This window comes from Emys orbicularis, chromosome 11 (assembly GCF_028017835.1).
Source record: "Emys orbicularis isolate rEmyOrb1 chromosome 11, rEmyOrb1.hap1, whole genome shotgun sequence".
In the NCBI taxonomy this organism is placed as follows: Eukaryota; Metazoa; Chordata; order Testudines; family Emydidae; genus Emys; species Emys orbicularis.
In genome coordinates this window covers 57659735-57682612 of record NC_088693.1, presented here as the reverse complement: position 1 = coordinate 57682612, position 22878 = coordinate 57659735, and the positions used below count along the sequence as shown (strand labels likewise).

At 40.9% G+C, this 22878-nt stretch overlaps 1 protein-coding gene across 1 annotated transcript in view; it reads left to right on the top strand.

Moving 5' to 3' along the window:
* SATB2 (SATB homeobox 2) overlaps nt 1-22878 on the top strand; it is a 161072-nt gene that overhangs the window by 50355 nt on the left and 87839 nt on the right. Inside the window, exons 3-5 of the mRNA XM_065413500.1 lie at nt 12955-13081; nt 16320-16443; nt 21594-21696. Coding sequence (XP_065269572.1) covers nt 12955-13081; nt 16320-16443; nt 21594-21696 — 354 coding nt within the window. The remainder of the gene's footprint in view (nt 1-12954; nt 13082-16319; nt 16444-21593; nt 21697-22878) is intronic.

Below are 22878 nucleotides of genomic sequence, written 5' to 3'. Positions count from 1 at the left end.
AGCTGCCTCAATTGAGAGTGAGACGAAGCAAAGTTGGAAGATCTCTGGGAGGAGGGTTTGCATTAAAGGTGCTCTGGCAGTTTAAACTTTTGCAACCATCTCTCAAGCGGGAGATAATTCAAGGTCTTCTTGACTTTGGGATTGTTATTGGGTAGCCTTTATGTATGCAGATTGTTGCCTTTCCCTTCTTTTGGTTTTCTTGAAGAAACATTTATTAGAAACAATACAAGAACGATTCTACCTACTCTTTGAATAGTTATTTTATGTGTCTCAAGCGGTATTGTGGGGCATCTTTCCAATGTGAGAGCTTCTCAAAAATCTTTGACTGGGGTTTGCAGCTGCCTTTTGTGACTCTACTGCTGTGAAGCAGCCAGTAACATTTAGTCACCTAACATTCAAGAGACTTTGGGGCACTACAGTAAAGCTTCAAATGAACATACACATACCCCTGGTGCACCATGTGACCCTCCACCTGAGTGCTGTGGTGCCAAGTGCAGAGAATAGCTATCGGAAGTCTCAACGTGAGCATAAATCTGATTGACCTTTAAAATCGATCAGGCTGTGAACACTAGCAAACTAACCGAGCCTTCCGCTTTGTATTTTGGTTCGTCATGTGTGGTGCCTCATTGGTGCAAAGGTTTGCTCTGGTTCTTATGTGGTCAAGGAAAAGGGGTCTGTTTAGGTGATTGAACCTACTTTATGCTTGTTTGTATGTTCTTTCTGGGAAACATGCAGCCTAGACAGCCATTGTCCCACTTCCACCCAATAGGTCTGTGGAAACAGGTACCATCAAAAAGACTTACTATTTATTATATATACAGTGATAGTACCTTTAGTAATATTATTTATTAATTTGGTAACACCTGTAGGCCTCAGTCAGTTATTGCCAGTGTAGGATGCCATGGGAATCATTTGCAACAACAGACGTTGTACCTCACAGTAAAATGAGATCCTTACTAGATCTCGCGGGTCTTACTGTGATGATGCCACATTTCTGAGTAAGGCATCATCTGGACATCTTAGCATGGCGTAACCCACCAACACTGGGCCATACCATCTGGTTTCCTTCCACATACAGAGGAGCCGGAAACTGGGCCAAGTATAGGCTAAAATTGGAAGGGAAGTGGGGAGATGATTGGAAATGGCAATTTGACCTCCTCTACCTCTTTTCCCTGAAGTGTATTCATGGGTTTGTGGCTCTGTGCATTCGGGGTGGGAAGTGGTGTGAGAAAGAAGGGTCAATGCCAAGAGGATAACCCCCCTTCCCCTGAGTTTGGGCAGAAGGGGAGAGGAAGGGAGGGAGGGAAGCTGTTATAGAAATATACCTTGTAAGATAATATTGATACTGTCAGTGTTGTCTTACCTGGAAAACTTCTCCACAAAGAACCACTGGTGAGGTTCCTATGACACATGGTACTTAAAGTGCCCATGTTGTCACAAGCTAAGGGGGCCTGAGAGTGCCATTGTTCTGGCTGGCATCTCCAAGGGTTTCAGGTAGGTGCCTTGAATCCTCATGAAGAAATAGTTCCCTCCACCATTGCACAAGGGACATGCAGTGCTGCCAATGCTTTTAATCTTATTGGGAGTCTTGCAATATTTATTGTTTTTCATAAAGCCCCAGCTCCTGGAATCCTGTGATTTCATTTAAAGAAACACAACAGTACATTTCCAGCCCTCATAGTTGTGGAGAAAAGCTTAAAAACGTGACCCGAGTGTAATCTAAAGACTCAAAGACCTAACGGTAAATAAAAATGACCCCAAATTTATCATGTAAAAAAACCCCAAACATAACCATGATTTTTTTTAAAGTCAATTCATCATTTTTAGTGGCCTGACTCATAATTTTTGAACACAAAGTTGGCAGTATAAACGTTGCCAAGAAGATAAAGGTAGTGCTGGGAGAAAATGGGCCAATGTAATGGGAGTGCACCCGCAATATAACTGGAGCTGCTTTTTTTCATGCTAGGTACAATTACTGGTTGCAGTAAGTCATCACCTCTGGCAGTGATCTGCAACCTTTTTCTCTTTTTGTTATTGCTTGATATGAAACCCAATGTAGTTGAGCCCAATAACCAGCAGAAATTTATTTACAATTATCCTAAATTTGGAAGTATTTTGCAATTCCTTGGAAGAAAAGTGGGGAGGGGAGGAATCTGAGTCTGAGCCCTTTTTAAAGTGGGATTTAGTGAAGGAAAAATTAGCCCATAGAATCAATATTGAACTTATTGTCACATTTCTGAAAGCTTAAAATACTTTCAAATTGGGGGCAAACTGAATTCTGGCAACAGGATCAATTTAATGATATTTTGAAAAGAAATACTGCACATTTTAAGGATTTGATTCTGTGTACTTCTCTAATACTAATCAATCTGCAAAGGAAAAGTGGATTTATGCCCTTTGTTTTTGCTACTCTGCGAGGTATGAGGAAGACCTGAAGACTTAAAAAAAAAAAAAAATCCTGCTAGTTTTTGTTTTGATTTTAACTGCAAATATTAGGTACGTTGTTTTCTCAAGTTTATTAAAGGTCTCATAGTGGATTCAGACCTTAATTGAAGGGGTTGAGGTATTATATCATTAGCAAGAGAACTTTTTGCCAGCTGTGTGTCAGGCGTTTGAGTTAAATAGGTGGAAACTGTCATAATTCTAAGCAGTCAGGCAAAGACAAAAAACCAAAACCCCACAACATCCTTTTTTTTTTCTTTCCCCCCCATAGATTCTAGGACTGGAAGGGACCTCGAGAGGTCATCGAGTCCAGTCCCCTGCTCTCATGGCAGGACCAAATACTGTCTAGACCATCCCTGATAGACATTTATCTAACCTACTCTTAAATATCTCCAGAGATGTCCACACTCAGTTGTTCATATTCCTTCCTTGGTGCTTATGACATCACCCTACCAATTCTTCAGTCGTTCATATCACTTCCCAGAAGAAATAAGGAAGATAACAGCTGAATTTCTAATGCGTTTAAAAAAAAAAGGGGGAGGGGGTGCAGGGTAGGGAGGAAGCAAGGGAAAAAAGTAGGTTTTCTTTTACACTGCTTCTTCCTGACCCCGTACGTCATCTTATTCTCAAGAACTGATGGCTGTTGAATTCCGCTACAGAAAGACATTCTGGTATTTTATCTCTGCAATCTTGGCCTTGCTTTCTTCCCTCCATATAGTTCTATTGTTGTGAACAGGCAGGGTATTTGGATTCATAGGAGTATTGCTCTCCTAAAGGAGTCAAAACAATGTCAGTGGATTCAGCTTTAGACCTATTAGCCTCCACAATGCCTGTTAATAATGGTCATTTATAACATTAAAAATGTGTTTAAAAATATTAAGCTGCAGTGCAACGTTAGTGCATTTTACTGCTCAATGGATCTCTTTTCTACATGAGATTTTTGGGTGTAACATTGCATTGGGCAGTACAGATGAGGGAATTGTTTGGAGCTCCTAGAAAACATCTAGAATTTTTTTTAATCAAGAATTTCTTCTTCCCCAAAGAAAAACAATCCTCTTCCCCCCCCCAAAAAGGGAGGGGGAAAATTCTCTGCTGTCTCTGCCCTTCTGGAACCACAAATTAATTGTAAAATCTAAAAAAGGACTTTTCCAAGGTTTTGAATGCTAGGACCTGTGAAGATCTCAAAGATTGTACATTCAGGATCCCATGTTCTCCTGAATGTATTCTGTATTCTGCATTTTGTTGACAGTAAACAGTTGAAGATTAAAATAAAAAGGCCAGGGCAATTCTGCCTTCATTTACCCCCTCGGCAGCTCCTTGCAGGTCATTAGGTTTGCATGGTTATCATTGAGGGCAGAAGGTAGAGCAGGGGTAGGCAACCTATGGCATGCGTGCCAAAGGCGGCTCGCGAGCTGATTTTCAGTGGCACTCAACACTGCCCGGGTCTTGGCCACCGGTCTGGGGGACTCTGCATTTTAATTTAATTTTAAATGAAGCATATTAAACATTTTAAAAACCTTATTTACTTTACATACAACAATAGTTTAATTATATATTAGACTTATAGAAAGAGACCTTCTAAAAATGTTAAAATATATTACTGGCACATGAAACCTTAGATTAGAATGAATAACTGAAGACTCGGCACACCACTTCTGAAAGGTTGCCGACCCCTGATGTAGAGCTATATAACATGGGACCTTCTGGACATCATACAGCTGACAAGTTGCTATTAAAGAATCTGCTGTTGTACAATACGAAGGGGAAGAAACCAACGTAGTGTCCCAGGAATGTGTTGACTGATTGAAATGCTCCAAAGCAAGACTGTCAGGAACTGTTATTAAATGGCAGCCTGAGTCTCTGCACATGACAGTCTGTAAAGAATGTTCTCTGAACAAAACATATGATGAATTTGGATGCTAATGGCCAATAGGTGCTGTACATCTGTTGCTCCCATTAGTCAGAGTTAAGGGAACTCAGCCCATCCTGGGACCAGGCCTGAAAGACCCTAAATGTAGAAAACAGAGAGTGCCCAAAAGACAGCTTTGAAACTGAGGAAGATGCAGCACGTTGTACTTAATGGGTATTACACTAGTGCGGCAATCTGGGCCTGACACTGAAAAGTATTGGTGGAAACAAGTCTAGTTCCATGGCAAGGTATGAGAGGCAAGCCTATTTTTTTAGGCTGTCATTGAGTGTAGCTCCTTCCCTTGGGAAGGAAGTTGAGGCACTGAGCTAATGTGAGTTATCAAAGGCATCTGCTAATATCAGTATAATATGATGACAATCGATTGTCATTCATGCTTTTTGATTATTCAAAAGATCTTGGTTTCATGCCTTTGACACAGTGCTTTAGAGGAAAGATTTTCTCTGTGTCACACAAAAGAAATGAGAGAGAGAGAGGCATTTCTTTCTCATTCTTGCAGTCCTTCACCTTGGTCCAAGCTAAGGGCAAATTTATCTCAGAAATGCTAAAAGGAAAATATCATGCTAGGCAAGTACACTTATGAACAGGAGAAATTGACATACAAAAAAATCTGAACAGATATTCCAGCAATCCAACCCCTATCACCATTTGTTATATTCCCTTGTATAACAATTTAAATAACAATCTCATGAAATAAATAACTGAACATCAGACATGGTTTTTTCCATATCCTGACCAATATTTTGGCAGTTTTTCAAAAAGAATGGGAGTTTTGAAAATTAAATAAAGGCTTCTAAAATAACCAGTTTTAGAAAGTTTTATTAAATTTGCAGAATAATTCTGTTCTCTTTCTTTCAATAGAGTCTTTATTAATTTAGTCTAGTTACTTAGTGACTATATTAAATTAATCTAATAAAAGTCAGGGTTCTAACATAACGTTTCCCAAATGTGAAGCAGCATCTATTACATGAGACAAAACCTCTCTATATATGGGCTTTATATGTTGTTGTATAATTACAAGGCATCAGACTGTTCAGTGTATGTTATTCAAGTCAAATACTTCACTACAATGTACTCAGGAGGAGGGGAATGAGGAAAACTAGCACTCAAAAAATTAAAAGTCCTAGCAGAGGACCATATAGCAAAGCTATTTTTTATCCCTGGAAGCAGTCTAAAGTTCAGTAATTGAACCGTATAACGCTAGTGATCTTCTATTGACAGTCTCTTCTACAAATATATATATAATTGCATCTATGTAAAATAGCCACATTAGTGTAGATTCTTAAGGCCGGAAAGGACCAGTATGATCATCTAAACTGACTGTCTGTACGATGCATGCTATTTTCACTGTAGAATTCCACTGACACATATATATTATTGTGTGCGTAGTTTTAAAAAGCATACTCTCGCCCCCAGAGCTGCAGGTAAAGCTAGTGTCAAACACATGCCTTTCAAATGAAGGTCACCTTTTTGTTCGCAACCTAAAGTTGTACACATCTAGTCAACTGAGATGGAGTGTTAATCATTCAAGAGGTGTGGGTGTTCCTGTTGATTTGTGGATGTGTACATCACAACATAATCGCAGAGTTTATTCCTGTTCTCTCACTGAATTATTTATTATGGTCTGAAGTGAGGGGGGTTTCTTTTGTATTGGCATAAACATAGGATTATGTTTATTGTGTGCTTTCAATCACTAAATCACCAGTATGTCAAAGGGATAATGCTGCTTGCCTCATAGGGACAATTAAGCCTTATGAGGTTTAATTAATTAATGTTTTATAAAGTGCTTTGGGATCCTCAGCTGAAAGGTGTTTTGGAAGTGCAAAGGAGAATTATGCTGATTATTTTTTCCATCTATTCTCACCCCAATATGTCACTGATTCAAATTCAATAGAAAAATGTAGGCCCCATATAACAGACTCCAAACGCAGTACAAAATCTGTTCAGTTGGTATAAAAGCTTGAAGAAGCAGCTCAGTAATATAATACAAAAATTAATACAATCAATTTAAAAAAATGTGCCCCATTGGTCGCTTTCTCCTTTCTACTTGAAAAGTCATTCCCTGCAATGGTTTAACAATAGTAACTACAGGAGCCTTTATGCTGCTATGTGCTGCTGATGTACTACAACCAGGCCATAGGTTAGAAAGACAGGCTGAGTTATTATATACTGCAGGATAGTGATTTCCCGTGAACTAATTTATGGATAAATAATTCTATGTACTTGTTATATAGGACAGGCAGTTTTTAATTTCTTTAAGAAAGCACATCTGAACAACAGTAAATTACCTGCTATAGCATAGGGACAAGACCCTCTGAAGCAGGTAAACAGATGCAATCACTGTCACAAGAACTTACCAGTCTCTTCAGCAATAGAAGTAAAGCTGTGAACAGAGACTCCATGGCTTAGAACAGTGGTTCTTAACCTGCAACCCATGGCCACTTGTAGCCCAGTCAGCACACAGCTGTGGCCCATGTGACGGCCTCAGGGCCATATAGGTAGTATATAGTGTGGATGTGGCCCACATAACACATAGAAAGCTGCATATGTGGCCCACAGTGGTAAATAGGTTGAGGACAAGGTGGGTGAGGTAATATCTTTTATTGGACCAACTTCCGTTGGTGAGAGACAAGCTTTCGAGCTACACAGAGCTTTTCCTCAGGTCGGGGAAAGGAGAGCTCTGTTTAGCTCAAAAGCTTGTCTCTCACCAACAGAGATTGGTCCAATAAAAGATATTACCTCACCCACCTTGTCTCTCTAATATCCTGGGACCAACATGGCTACATCAATACTGCAAACAACTCTATGGCTTAATCATTCTAGGACCCAGGGTTTTATTGACAGTGTTTCATGGCCTTTAACTGGGAGTTATATAGCATTAATATCCAAATACTTTAAAAAAATTATGTCTAGTTTCCCTTGAGTTTACATTGTGCTGGTAAGAAAAACAGTTAAGAAGTACCTCGTTTAAAAGAGAAACTATTTGTTTGATTAGACTTATAGCACTACAGCAAGTGATGCTGTTGTTATTCCCTGAACCTCGCATCCTCGGAAGCAAAGGTCTATGTGAGATATATTCAGTGTATAAGCAAGGAACTGGTGATTCTCCAGTGTCTCAGTCCACGAGGGGAGTGATCATCCTTGTTAACAGCTCCACTCCTTACGTGTCTCTATGGGACACATTTGTTTATGCTGAAGAAAATGAAAGAGTTTGGTGTTGTGCACCAGCTGACCTGCACGGTTAGTATTGATAAATACCCTCCCTTACAGTGTTCATTAACCAGGATTCTTCTTTCTGAGCAAATATTTTATTTTATTTTAACCAAGGAATACTGAATTCTTTTCCTCTCTTCACTTTTTTTTTAACTATTGTTGAATTTTCATTGTGTACCTGCAAAAATTTGTGTGTGTGTGGGAATTATATGATCTTCTTAATTTGACCCATATGACTTAAGCTCTGTTTTGGCATGTAAAGCGCTTTAAATAGTTTAGATTAATCCCTTGCAAACTTACTACAAATATGCTTTAAAAATATTGTTCAGGTTTGTCCATAGTCTGTAAAAGGTGGAAATTGGGAATAAATGTGATAGATGTGAAGGAAGCTTTAACAATAGCACGAGGGATGTTCTGTTGTATGGTGCCTGTACATTCTGTTTGGAAGTGCTCCAGTTTTAAAGGTTTGATCCTGCAACTCTTATCTAAGTAATCCCTGCTTGCATGAGTAGCTCTATTAATTTCAATGATAGTACTTACATGAGTAAGGACTATTCATGTAAGTGAGGGTTGCAGGGTCTGGCCCTAATTGTGAAATGGCCTAGAAAAGCCATAGCTAGTAAGGTGGCTTAGTGATTTAAGATGCAGTTTTGAAACGTCTAGACACATTCACAAGTTCAAATCCTAATAGCATTGAGTCAGTCCTTCATTTTCTTGTGAGTTAAATACATTGAAATCCAAGGCAGGTGTGAATCTTTTGGATGAGACCTTAAAAACTGAGCACATTAAACTTCCTGTAATTCTCTTTCTCTAAGCATGCTTGTCAAGCACCAAGTGTCTAGCCAAGATTTCCACTCCATCCACAGAGGGTCACTTGGTTGGCACCTCCTCCTCTACAAGTGGCTGCATTTTCAGTGGTCCTTGATATATGCAGTTTTAAAGTGTTTTGGGATCTTTCTGAGTGAAAGGAGATATGCAAATTTAAAACGAGGCTGCATATCCTTATCATTCCTCTGTTCTTCAGTCTGCTACGCTGATCAGTAATGAACCTTGTTCAGTGACAGATGGCAACATTTTTGAAAATCAAGCTTATGAGAGGCCCTGTCTACAGAGGGCAATGGTTTTCAGGAGCTAATCTTGAAGATGCTCCAGCTAACACATCTGAGGCTATGTCTACACTACCGCAGCAAGTCGACCTACGCTACGCAACTCCAGCTACGTGAATAACGTAGCTGGAGTCGATGTACCTTAGGTCGAGCTACTGCGGTGTCTACACTGCAGGGGGTCGATGGAAAAAAATCTCCCGTCGACTTACCTTACTCTTCTTGTCGGGGGTAGAGTACGGGGATTAACTGAGAGTGATCTGCAGCCGATTTGGCGGGTCTTTACTAGACCTGCTAAATCGATCACCGGTGGATCGATCTCAGAGCATCGATCCCTGCCGCAGTGTAGACCTGCCCTCAGCCAGACAGAGTGGAGGGAGAATAACTTCTTAAAAGCAGTTGTTGAAAAATGTTCTTCAAACAAAACCATTTAAAAGATATTTTTTTTTGCCCCCTCAAACAGGCCGTTTCACATTTCAAGATCAGTTTTTGAAGGCTGTTCCGGAACACAGGTGGTTCCTCTGTGTAGACAAGGCCTCAAAATCTCCTCAGCTTGACCTAGTAACTTAGTGAATAAACTCCTGGCAATTAGTGTTTGTGCACTGTTTGCCAATCTCCACAAAAAGAGCCCCAAAGGGGTCATTGGTTTGTGAATGAGTGATTGAATTAGTTAATGGAAAAAGGTTGTGAAGTCGTAAAAGGATCTGCCTACAGATTTCTTGAGAGTTCTGCTGCATCTCTTCCTCAAACAGTATTAAGGAAGGAGGAATGTTGTTCCTGTTTAAAATAGAGTATTTGTTCAGTAATCATTTATAAAGTGCCTCACTGATTCTCACACTCTCTCCAAGTCTTGGAGGGTGTCTCCGCTGCAATTAAACACACTCTCGGCTGGTCCTTGTCAACTGACAGGCTTCACGTTGTGGGACTGTAAAATTGCAGGGTAGACGTTCAGGCTCCGGCTAGAGCACGGGCTCTGGGACCCTCCTCTTTTGTGGGATCCCAGAGCTTGGTCTCCAGCCTGAGCCCAAACATCTACACTGCAATTTTACAGCCTTGGAACCTGAGCCCATGAGCCGGAGTCAGCTGACCCAGGCCAGCTGCAAGGGTTTAATTGCAGGGTAGACGTACCCTTCGGGCTCAATACAAGATAAAAACACTATACAATACAAGTGAAGTTGCATAATTAAAGACCACAACCTTAAAAATTGGAAATTAGGCCATTAAGGTGTGTATCTAGGAAGATGATGCCTAGCTATCCTGGCGTTCACCTATCATGAATGTCGCATTAAAAACACCTTGAGAGTGGTAACAAATGAGAAGGGAACCTCTAGCCAAACTATGACTGTATGTACTGCTCAAATCCTGATGGAAAGTTATTTGGGGGAAAGAGAACTGGCATGCTTAAACAAGCTGGCACCAACATCCTATCTGCAGCACAACAGGTGCCTTAAATGCAGCTACAGTGCCATGAACGAAACCCCCTGTGGAGCATGCTGAAGCGCAGCATGGAAATCATGGCTTCTGGCTAGCCTAGGGACTAACTCAATATTTTTTTTTTTGAATTTCACCCATCACATCACACCGGCTAAAAAAATAGCATGCATCAGCGGTGCTGTAACAAGGTGTAAAGGACTCACAGTAGGTGTTAACGTGCCCAAGCATTATGGTAACACCTGTGTTTGTCTAATTCCAGCCAAAACAGTTTCCTTTCCAACTGTAGAAAAGGATAAAAAATCTATCTAACTACCAGTAGTAGCAGACATTTCCTGTAAAGCGATTTATATAGTATTTCCCATGATGCTTTGGCCTGTGGTTTTGCTTTGAACTTTCCCAGGTTGGGACAACAACTCGCTAACTTCAGTGACCTCTACTGCCTCTTTGTCTCTCTCCAGCGCTGTCAGCACCAAACATTTGGAGACGGTGTTCTCTCACGGAGGTTCCTATAACTGAATGAAGAATAAAGCCTCTTGTAAAATGTGACCAATGTAGATGTGACTTATAGGGCACATATGATGCTTATTTTTTCAGTTATATGGAAACTTGAAGTGATTAAAAATAGTAAGCCCAGTGTTCTGCGAAGCTGATATAGATTTCTGGATTTTTCAGGTGACTTTGCATTATATTATTACATAGTATTAGAAGGGGCAAGGGAAGTTGGCAGCTAAACTGTTTCTCTAATATGTATTTCACTCAGTGGACCCTTGATGCTCATTTCACGACTAATGTATGCTGTACTATGTGCATGTCTCATTGTCACCAGAGATAACATTAAGTAAACTATCCCCTTCAGAAAAACAGCTTTTCTTGGCAAGTGGAATATGGCTTGAGGAGCCAGCTCTGGAGACATATGATACTGTGAATGAGTGCTGTGTGTTACTTCACTGGATCTGAGTCCAGGCACTATTTATACTGCAGCATATTCAGCACCAGATTGTTAAATCTTAATACTGAAACAGTGCATCATTTAAATGTTTTTGTTCCATGTATGCCCCACTTTCAAGCATTGGATGTCAAGCAATAATTATTAACTTTGTCTTGGACGAGATTCTACCCTTACCAAAAGCTTCATAACCTACTCTTGAAATGTTACTGAGTCTATACCAGAGTATCATATTGAGACTTCAAACTAGCAAAGATAATGGTCTACTCCAGCTTCCCTCTCAGGGACTGTACATGGTAATGGAATACACTGTGAACCATTTGAAGATCTATTTCCCAAGAAATCTATATGCACGTATTGAAATGCTACAAGTGGGGAGAGTAGTTGTACCAAAATTATCCTACCAGTGTTATGCAGAAACAGAGAAAATATTATAGTATTAGCACTGTGCCAAGTATCTCATGCAGTAAGGGAGACCATTGTGCTAACATTTTCACAAAGCCATTGATTTGCCATCTCATAACCACCTTTACAGAAGCTTTGATAAGTCTAGATGCAACTCAAAGTTTAGATTTGGCTATCATCAGCGTTGGTAAAATGGTGCATGTGGGGAACTGCGTTAATTTTAGCATCATGATATCACCTCAGAAGATTTCTGATGAGTTTTCTTGATAGGCCGGGTTGTCATGAGCTGTTGCTTACTATTTAGAAGCACTGGTGTTCGATTATTATGAGAGCTTGCAGATAGATATGCAATAGTGTGGTGTCACCAGGTAACAGCGTTGTGAACAGTCATCTCTGTGTTGCTTTTGATAATATTCACAGATTGCCTTGTTGATCTCTTCTGGAGCTTTGAATGTGTGTGAACGGGCCAAAGACCAGGTCCCGAGCACTGTCAATTTAAGTGGGAACAAGGGTGTTTGGTACCGTGAAGCACTGGGCTCAGAGATGATAAGCAGATTAAACAAAGAGGAAGCCAGTAACACAGCTGAGGAGATGGAGTGAAGCAGAACAGCAGACGTCTACCCACTATGCTGTGTACCCATACAAGGCAGCACTGTGCCTCATTATATTCCTAAAGTCTCTCTGTTTTCTGTGCTTCCCTGGAAGTCCATCCTTTCTAATAATTAGTAATGGTTTCTGTTAGTGCCCAGGGTGTGCTAGGCACTATATAAACATTTAAAAGAAGGGACGTCTTCTGCACTAAAGAGTTTACACTATCACATGCGAACTCAGTCTCTTGCAACAAGCCAATCTAGAAAGTGTGTTGCTGCTGTTACTGAAGGAGCAGAGGTATAAACAGGGACCTGGAAGACAGCTGTGCTATTTTCAATCTGTGGTCAAGTACAGCGCTGTTACTTTTTGCCAAAGAAAGCAACCATCTGCCTGGTGAAACGCAGATCTGGGAGTGAACTCTAACTACTTCATCGATTTCAAATGCTATTTGTACTGGGAATCACACCACAGTCAGGATGGAACTGTGTGCTGAGCCCACACACAGGAATTTTCTTGTTCAATTCAAAACCAAATCTTTTATTGACTTAAGGGTTGTGCAGGCTTTGAAATCAGGAGCACAGGGTATTTAAAGCTTGTCTTAACTTAGAAAGTGCAGGCTTTAGTGGGATGAGGAAAGGTGATGCTGTGTGTGGGGACGCATCCTTTGCTTCTCTATCATAATTCAAGAAACACGAAGATGTAAACAGCTCTCTGTTTACAATTCAAAATATATTCCTTCCCCTCCACTTAGTTAGGTTCAATTGTCAGAAAGAAATAGCTTTGTGTTCAGAATTGCAATAAATCTCAGGGCGGGTTCTGAACACCCTGACCAACCAAATAATCAAAAGGTTTCATAAATAGCTGATAGATGTGTATTATATTTTTCTTTCCAGGAATAATCAAACTTGGGAGGTGGAACCCTCTGCCCCTCAGTTATGTGACCGATGCACCAGATGCGACAGTAGCCGACATGCTACAAGATGTCTATCATGTTGTGACATTGAAAATCCAATTACAAAGGTGGGTGTTTCTGAACATCTGTCCTCCTCTATTCTCTGAGCTGCTCCGTTGATCACAGCATTACTACAGAGATTAGCACATCCTGTCTTCATTAATTTCTGGGCTTTTGATGAAATGAAAAGGAAAATGAAGGGAAGGGTGCTTCACGATGCAGCTTTCTCGGTGAAACTTCCAACTGTTTTTACATTTTATTTTCTGAAGCAGTAAAGCCACGATGGTGTGGTGGGGGCAGGAGTGGGGCGGGTGGGTAGGTGGGTGCGGGGACTCCATCAATCATGAGGGATATGAAGCCTTTAAAGGGAAACTTTCCACAACTCTTAATTTAATGGGTCCTCTAGGCCTGATTAAATGCTTAGCACATTGTATATGAAAAATAAACACCTCATCTGTTTCCAGGATTCGGGTTATGAGGGTCTAGACTTTCTGCTAACTGTGGCTCAGACAGAATGGCCCAGAGAGCTTGTTGCCTTCTCTTTTGTCTCCAGTGGCCAATCCTAGCAGGGTGGGGAGAGCCTGCCTCTACTGCTCCATCTGGTAATTTAAACTATTTCCTACTCTAGAGCATCTGATGGACAGAGTGGTAGCTGCTGTCTAACAATTCTGCACACTCTTTTTATTTTATATATTTTTTCTCTTTCTCCCTCCTGGCAATTTAAAGAATATGGAGACTACTGGGCTGTTCACTGAAAAGGGTGGAGAATTCTACAGATGGCCTAAGCAAAGCGCCCACCCAGTTCTTAAGAAACTCTGCTTAACCCTCGGATGTACCTCACTAAATCAGACAGTTGGCCCATCTGCCATAGTCCAGTGATCAGGATGCTTTAGAAGAAGGAGTAAGAAATAGTGGATTATTATGAAATAACTTGCCCATATGAAAAGGTTCATTCTAACTTTATCATAATTAGGAGTCTCATGGCTGTCGTATCCGAGCACCATCAGTTAAATCCCATTTCAAAAACCTCCTGCAAAACAACAGAGGGTCCTGCTGCACTTTGTGTGCATGTATGAAATTGGCACTGCATGGTTGGGTTGACTCTATGCATTACACCGGGGCTGCCGAGTACTTTGAAACTTATGGCACTGCATACTTTCCACCTCGCTTACTTAATCAATGGCAATATTTTTCTCCCCTTAAGAATAACTAAACACCCTAAATGAATATCCACCCCAGAACTATGAATCTGACATATGCCCTTCTTGGCTGAGGAAAAAAAGTCCACGAGCAACTGGTTCACTTAACCACTGAAATAGCCAAAACTTAATTCAGGGAAGGAACTTTCTCTTCCTGATTCAAACATGCAGTAATGAGACTGACACTGAAGAAATCTGCCCTCGTAATAGCTCAGTTCTGGCCAACTGTTGCTCAGTATAAAATCTTTTGTTACCTAGCAAACTCACAGAGAAGCTAGCCACAGGCCAACTACAAACTCTTCTAATTGAAGCTAATATACTAGACCAGGCATAATCTGGATTCAGGCCAGGACATGGTATGGAAACAGCTTTAGTGCCACTGATGGCACTGCTGTCATTGGGGCAAACATCCATTCTCCTCCTCCTTGACCTCTCTGCAAAATTTGACATGGTTGACCATAAGATACTGCTGTCTTGCCTGAGAGAGGTGGCAGGAGTCCTGGGTAACGTGTTAAAATATTTTCTGGAGGAACACACCCAATGAGTAGTGATGGGAAACTGCACCTCTCCCACTAAACCCTTCATCTGTGGAGTCCCACAAAGATCAGTTCTCTCTCCAGTCCTTTTCAACATCTACATGCAGCAGCTAGGTGAAATGGTCAGACAGCATTGTGAATAATGTCACAAGCATGGATTCAGGTACCAACAGTACCAACTGAACCTGAGCAAGGCAGAAGTTGTGCTGATAGGCAGAGGAAAGTGTCTCCAACGAAGTCTCCTTGATTGAAGTCATATGCCCACAATTGGTCAATTCAGTCTGTAGTTTAGGAGCACTATTGGATTCTTTGCCAATACCAACCTCTCACATAGCAGCTTTTATGAATAACACTCGGTCATCTCCAGTTGCCTCTCTTCCCTCCTGGTGGATAAAGACCTGGCCTTAATTACTCACACACCTTTGTCACCTCTTGGCTGGACTACAGTAATGTGATATACCTGGGCAGGAAGCCATCAGCCTTTGGGAAACTCCAGCTAGTACAGAATGCTGCAGTGCATCTCCTCAGCAACACGGGCTACTGTGAGAGCATCATACCCACCCTCTGCTCTCTGCACTGGCCTCCCAAAGATTATTAAGTCAATTGTAAGGTACTGGCCCTTATCACCAGGGTGATCAATGGCCTGGGCCCAGCATATCTGAAAGAGCCTCAAATTCTGAGATGAAGACTCTGGTCAACAGCTCCCCTCCTCAGGCACAAAGGCACTTTCTAGCATAAGAGTAAAGCTGATCTGTGCAGGAGACCGAACGGTTTCATGGATCAGTCTGAGACTGAAACAAAGTCCCCCAGGAACATTGAATTGTCACAAACCTCCCCGCCTTCCTCACTGATTGCAAGGCACACTTCTTTGACCTTGCCTACTCTAATACAAACATAGAGCGTGCGTACTTAAAAAAAAAAAAATCAAACAACCTTACAACAATCAAATGCACCTGAAACGAAACCTTCCCGAAACAGAACGCGACAAAAACACACGCAATTCCCCACAAGCGGAGAGAATGAGAGTGACCATCTGTGACAGACCTTAGTCACGTTGGGTAATGCATTGCTGGAAGGTACTCCGATACTATGGTGGTGAGGGCAGGATATATACCAATGTAGAACAGAATTCTGTTTTAGACCAAAGCCTTGGCCCTCCAGAATGGGGGCGTCTCTCACTATTTAACCGTGTTGTATAATTTTTTTTCTATTCCAGCAGGAGCATCTATTTGTGCCTAAGAGGCTGCCTTTCCCAGTCATTTGTGTGGCCTGCATTAAGCAGAGCACTTTGCACTCCTTCAGGCCCCAAAGGAAATGGCTAGGCACACATGTTACATCACTTATGGAGGCTTAGCTAGGATTTCTGGCATGTGCTGTAATTCTCTTAGTTGCAGCACATGTCCTATTGGGGGGGAATGGGGATGTAAAAAAAAGGATGCACTTTAAAGAAAGGTCTGAGCACAGGACTGTAAAGTGGGGATGTCTTCACAAAGATTTATGGTTGCACGAAGAGAGCAGGTTTGCTTGCTGGTGACGTTTCCATCTGATTTTTCTGCTTTCTGTTTTTACAGTTGTTCAAAGTTGGAAGACTTGCCAGCAGAGCAGTGGAACCATGCCACAGTCCGCAATGCCTTAAAGGAACTGCTTAAAGAGATGAATCAGAGCACATTAGCCAAAGAATGCCCTCTCTCCCAGGTCAGTGCTTCAACCTGTACTAGAGGAATCTGCTTTATAAAATCCAAAGCCAGTAACTGTTTAGCAAGGTGTTTGCAAGAGAAAATTCCAGAAAGGTTTAATCCTTTTTTGTTTTAATTAAAAAGGAGAAATTCCAATCCACTTGGGAAAATATCCCTTTACTCTTTAATTGTGGTGCATTATTTGTAATGTGTTGTTGGAAGGAGATCAGCTGGTTTGTGACCTCAACTTCAAAGGGACCCCAAATTCTCCATATATATCATCTCCAAATTTTGTACTACCACTCAATACCGTGTATTGCAACTAGGGTGACCAGACAGCAAGTGTGAAAAATTGGGACGGGGGTGGGGGGTAATAGGAGCCTATATAAGAAAAAGACCCAAAAATCGGGACTGTCCCTATAAAATTGGGACATCTGGTCACCCTAATTGCAACAGGTGCTTATCCTTACTGGCAGAAGCCTGCAGCATACTTTAGGGACACGCACAGTTTTCACCAATCTCTGATTACAAAGAAATGTATATAACTCTCATCAGTGTGGTGCCAGTTTCTAGGAAAAATATAACAAAAGTAAGTGTGTGTGTGTGTGTAAATAGAGAGAGAAACTTTATTCAGTACAACTTTGTCACTTGCAGTGAAGACACAACCATAGTTCAGACCCCTAATGAAACTGAGCTCTTGTTCAAATTTCTTACATAAAGACTTGTATAAAGTTGGCAAGGTTAGCTGAGCACCCCTCTGCACCACCAAAAAAGCCAACATCCAGTGATTCATATTACCTGACAAAAAACTTCACTAGAACAGAGGTATAGCTGTTAATATATTGCTTTATATTGTCTTTTAAAAACATGGAAAATATCTTTTATAGTTAACCTCTTCCCCCTTCCCTCCAAAAAACTCCGTTCATTTGCTAACACCAATCTGAATGTTGTCCTCCTGTTGCTGCCTACCTTCAACTTACAGGTTAGAGACAGCCAAGCAAAACAAACTTGAGTATACACATTCCAACATGAAGGTGTTCTGTTGTATAATAGAATGATGTAACCCACACCATCTGCATTTTATATCAGGAACAGGAAATCTCTGATTAAAGTAGATAGTAAAAATGATCTTGTGGTTATTAGGTCTTTAGAGTGTCCATATCAAATTTGCTAACTTATAAATTAAAAAAATATTGTTTTTAGCTATGAACACCACAAACTCAACCCCAGATTCATAAATCAAGGATCTTTGATGATGATATGTCATAACCAGTGATAGAAATTCTGTAGGCCAAATTTGGTCCTCCATTAGATCTATGCCACCCCAAAAAGATACAGGCTACATCTACACTACAGGGGGGGGGGGGTCGATTTAAGATACGCAAATTCAGCTACGTGAATAGCGTAGCTGAATTCGACGTATCAGATCCGACTTACCCTGTTGTGAGGACGGCGGCAAAATCGACTGCCGCGGTTCCCAGTCGACGGCGCTTACTCCCACCTCCGCTGGTGGAGTAAGCGTGTCGATTCGGGGATCGATTGTCGCGTCCTGACGAGACGCGATAAGTCGATCCCCAAGAGATCGATTTCTACCCGCCGATTCAGGCGGGTAGTGTAGACCTAGCCACAGGTTAGAGTTAGGTCCTGCAGCTGGTACTGTCCAGAATAGAATCTCTCAGCTTCCCATAGCTGCAGAGCTAACAGGAGTAGAAAAGCAGTTTAACCCACATTACTTACTGAAGTGACTCTGAATACAGGAGTGGATGTGTTGAATAAGAAGGTGTTACTTTTACAGAGTAGAACAACACTTTAAGTGTTTGCCTTTATATATAGAATGGGAACTGCAAAAGGAGAAATCTGATTGGCTAGCAAGGGTTCCAGCATGTAGGTTGGGGCTCTTTGGCAGATGGTAGCAAAACTAGCCTATAAAAATTACATTTCAAGAAGTGAAATTAGATGAGATACCTGCAGCTCTCAGGTGGAGGAAGACTGGTCTTCAATCCTGTATGTCCCAGTGCACCTGACCTGTAACACTATCCAGTATAACTGAATGGTGAGCCATGTTACGTGGTGGCATTCATTCACTGTTTAGGGATGTTTTCCATCAGTTTCCATATGGGAATGTGGCAGTTGGCTTACCTCTCTATAAACTCATCCTGACATACATTAGCAAGATTACTGATGGCAGAACTGTAGGAGAAAGAATCTCTATCCTGGTGATTATGCAGAGAATAAAGGTACAGAGACATGCTTTTGAGGGTTCTAATTCAGCAAAGCATTTGCACACACTTACCTTTAAGCATGTGCTTAAGTGATTTGCTGAATGGCAATGGACTCCGGAGGCTGGACCATAATGAATGCACTTCTTGCATTAGAGCCACAAAAAGTTGTAACCTCTGGTGTCGTGGCTCCCAAAATGTAAAAGATACAGTGGAAGGTTGCATAGGAGCTGTCTATTGCCATTATCTGAATTTGCCTTGAATACAATTCCTTTTCCCAAATCAGTTTTAAAAAAATACCGCACCAAATGTGAAATGTCATTACAACCCCCTTGTGGTTAATATATTATTGACAGCAGCAAATTACAGAGCTGTCTCCTAGGAGTCAAACTGCGGAGCAAATGCTGCTGTTTATTAATGTGTTCACAGTGCATCGAGTTTCCCTCTGTACAGAAGTGGAAAGGGGCAGCACAGGGAGCTTTCTTTTTTCTCAGTGACTATGCTCCAGCTCTTGTTCTTGGTACATGAGCTCTTCTTGCAGCCCAGATGGAGATTCTGATTGCCACTAATGGGCAATGTAATCATTCGCTTTGATTTACAGTTGTTCTGTTTTTCCTGCTAGGTGTATTATGTATTTGCAGCTTAGCCGCCCTTAGCATAAGGCTGCTGTTCAAACAAATAAATCCCAGTTAACCAAGGCAGGGCATTGGGGGTGGGGCTGGCAGGAAAGGAAATCCAATTATTTCTTCACTTCCATCTTTGCATTGAGACCTCTATCTTCCAAGTGTATTGTGCTAATCATTCCAGTATTGTTCATGTATTTTGCATACTTGTATAAACTTCATTTCCTTGTTGTGGGTTGGTGGTTTTTGTTTTTGTCCCATAGCTTTCGTCTTTTATTTTAACTTATGACATTATATCTTGTTTATATGAATCCTTTGCTAGTTCTAGTATACGTTATCAGGCAGATGCCAGCTTTCTTTCCATGTGGATGTGATGAAGCTGTCCACCCACTGGGGGTAGGAAGAGGAATTTCTGCCCCATTTTTCTTCCTCAGAACCATCACAGCTACAATCTTAGTAATGCCCATTTATTGTAGAGCTGTGAGAGCTTAAATAAAAACCTACTGGAAAAGTAAGCACTTTAGAGCTTCTTCTTCCAGCTTGAAGTTTCCACTCTGTTATGCCTTCAAAGTGCCCCTGTTTCCTCAGGGCACACTTTAGAACAAGCAAGAGTTCATAGGGAAGGTGGTGCTGCTGACTGTTATGGTACTAGGTGTAGGTCTCAAAATATGAATTTTAATTAGAAAATTGAAGCTGAGTTTTGGCGATTAGAACATCCATTTAAAAACAACAACAACAACCCAGCCCTTATTTCACAGCTACTTTGCGTCTCCCGTACTGCAGCTTAGTGGCATTCAAGTGGAAATGTGAAAGTGAAAGGGAAGAGGAACCTCTGTGTTTAAAGTGAATTCATGCCTCAAAGACTGAAACTAATCTGTACAGTCCAATCTTCCTTAAGACTCTCTAAAGTAAATTCTTCTCAGCCTCCTAAAACCCCCAAAACTCAAGGGGTCAGGAAAACTGGCGTCTTTTGGGGTTGCAACAGAGTAGCAGACTGGGCTGAATAAATGCATAATTGATCTTGAATAGGGTGGGTTGTTTTTTTTTAAAGCACTGTAAAAGCGAGTAAGCCAGAAGTGAGCCTAGCTAGTAGTTTAACAGCTATGGATAAGACCCCATTTCACACATGAGCCTAGAGAGGCCTGTGTGCCAGAGTTGGAACCCGTGGTAAATAGCTTGCCATTGCTTTGAGGTCATGCTATCTCTTTAATCTCTTCTACTGTGCAGAAGTGTCATAACAGGTGCCAACATTTCTCTGAACCCTGGCATGACTGCAGGCATAAAAAATGTGATTTCAAGAAAGGGTGCTTTGACTCACACATCTTGTTAAACTTCTTGGGCTTTAGAGTGAATGTGTGTGTGTATAGATCTATGTATCTTTGTATAAATGTAGATATACACATAATGCAATGATTCAGCTCTGGAAGAGTTTAAAAGTTAACAATTATTTACTCTATAAAATGGAGATAACTACCAGTAACAAAACTATTTTCCACCATATGGCCCAAAGTGCCCCAAATGTAAAATATTTTTGTGTGTGTCAGGGGCTGCAGAGCAACTCTACCTACTATCTTCTTCCAGTTGTTTTGTAGCGGTAGTTGCCAGAGGATACCTGCAAAGGGTGGGGACGGTGGTGAAGCACTTTGAATCTTTCAGCTGTACCACTTTTTGTTGTGGCCCTTGCTTACTTTGAAACTGTACTGTATTTAGTTTAATCCGCTCTGAATAGCATTGTTAATTTTTCTGTTGAGTGATTTTTCACACAAGAGCTAATCGCACGTTTCTATAAATTATATTAATTTAACTTATTTGCCTAACTGTTGTTCTGCAGCGAGTAGCACGGATGTTCTCCAGTTCTTGGCTGTGTGGTCTTGTTGCAGTTGAAAGCAGATCAGAAGCATCTGAAAAGCATTATTTGGATTATGCATGCTAATCTTACCTTTAGAATCTGGTTCCTAAATCACAGTTGTTCTTGCCCCTTGCATCTAATGTGTGTGTCCCCCAACATGTCACTGCCTGTAGTTAAGTTTTTAGTATGAAGATTCCGTGACATCACAAGCATAAATTAAAGTGACAAGTCAGTGGGAGCTGGAGACAGGAGTCTTGGTTCACACAGCATCTTTTTTGCATTATTAGTGAATCAGAGTAATCATGTCTGGGGATGTAGAGTGGGAAATACAGCCAATTTTGAGTCCTTCACAGTGACTGCGTTAGGTTTTGAAGGCAGGTTTTGGGTGATCAATGTGAGCTTGCATGTCATTGACGATCTCTGGAAAAGAGTTTTCATTGTTTTTTTTAACACACGTTCTGTCTTCCTCTACTTCCAGAGTATGATTTCATCCATTGTAAATAGCACATACTATGCCAATGTATCAGCAACCAAGTGCCAGGAGTTTGGGAGATGGTATAAAAAGTACAAGAAGATTAAAGGTAAATTAACTTCAGTTATTGTTAATTTCCAAGCCAATGAACTGTGTTTGACTGTTTGAAATTTTGTTTTAAGTAAGGGTGATGATAAGCCTTAATAATATTAGTGAATTTGTCTGCAAAGAGGGCACAGCTGTAGCACACTGGAAATTAAATCCAATGACTTATGAACAAGGATGGTGTGAAAGAAAAGATTTTTAAAGAAAACATGCTAGTTACATCACATTTTAGATTGTAATTGCATTGAAAAGATCAACCGTGTGTGTAAGAAAACTAAAACATCTTGGAAAAAAAATCTGCTATAGAAGATCTGGATTGAAAAGTTAAATTGCTAAGTAAATCACCTTCATCGTATTTTATTTATGAAAACTAAAAACCTGTCTTCCTAAGTTAAATGTGTCCTCGCTTTCTGTTTAAATATGGTTAAGTGTATTGGCATTCCTGCCATGTCACATCATCTGGAATTTAGGTAGCAGCGGTGCATTTGAAACCAAGTTTCTTTGAGGCACTGGGCTAAATTCATCCCAACTATTCCCACTTATACCAAACTGAAAATGGCCCATTATTTTTATTATATGGAATGGAATTCTGTTAGTTGGTGAAATACTAATGTCTCATACAGGAACATTATTCTATGTAGGTTCTTATAATGCCCTCATTGCCATAATGCCTGAGTGTCTTTCAGCAGCGCATTAAGTGACGTTACTAACATCTGTCATGTGTAATTTGTTCTTTCTCTAGTCCTTTCCTCAGGGGGAGAATTGTGTGTACAATGCAATGTTTTGTTTTGGTAGAGTTCTGTTTTAAATACACATGCTGCTATGTATTTGTGTTAGACAAAGTATGGCTGAAGAAGTGTGCCTTGTATTTGAAGGGGGAGGTGGTGAGGTTTGTGATGGTTCTTTGTTCCGCAGCCTTGGACCCTGAGTACGCTGTCTTCTGCACAGACAAGATTTGCCATTATGGCAGAAAGTTCTATTTTGCCTGAAGAGTGGAGTTGTTGGCCAGAGTCTTCATCTCAGAACTTGAGTCTCTTTTAGATATGCTGGGTTCAGGCCATTGAGCACCATGAAGATAAGATCTTAGACCTTAAATTTGACTTGATATTCTTTGGGAAGCCAGTGGAGAGAGCAGAGGACAGGTTTGATGTGCTCATGGTAGCTTGTGGTTGCTAAGAAGATGCAT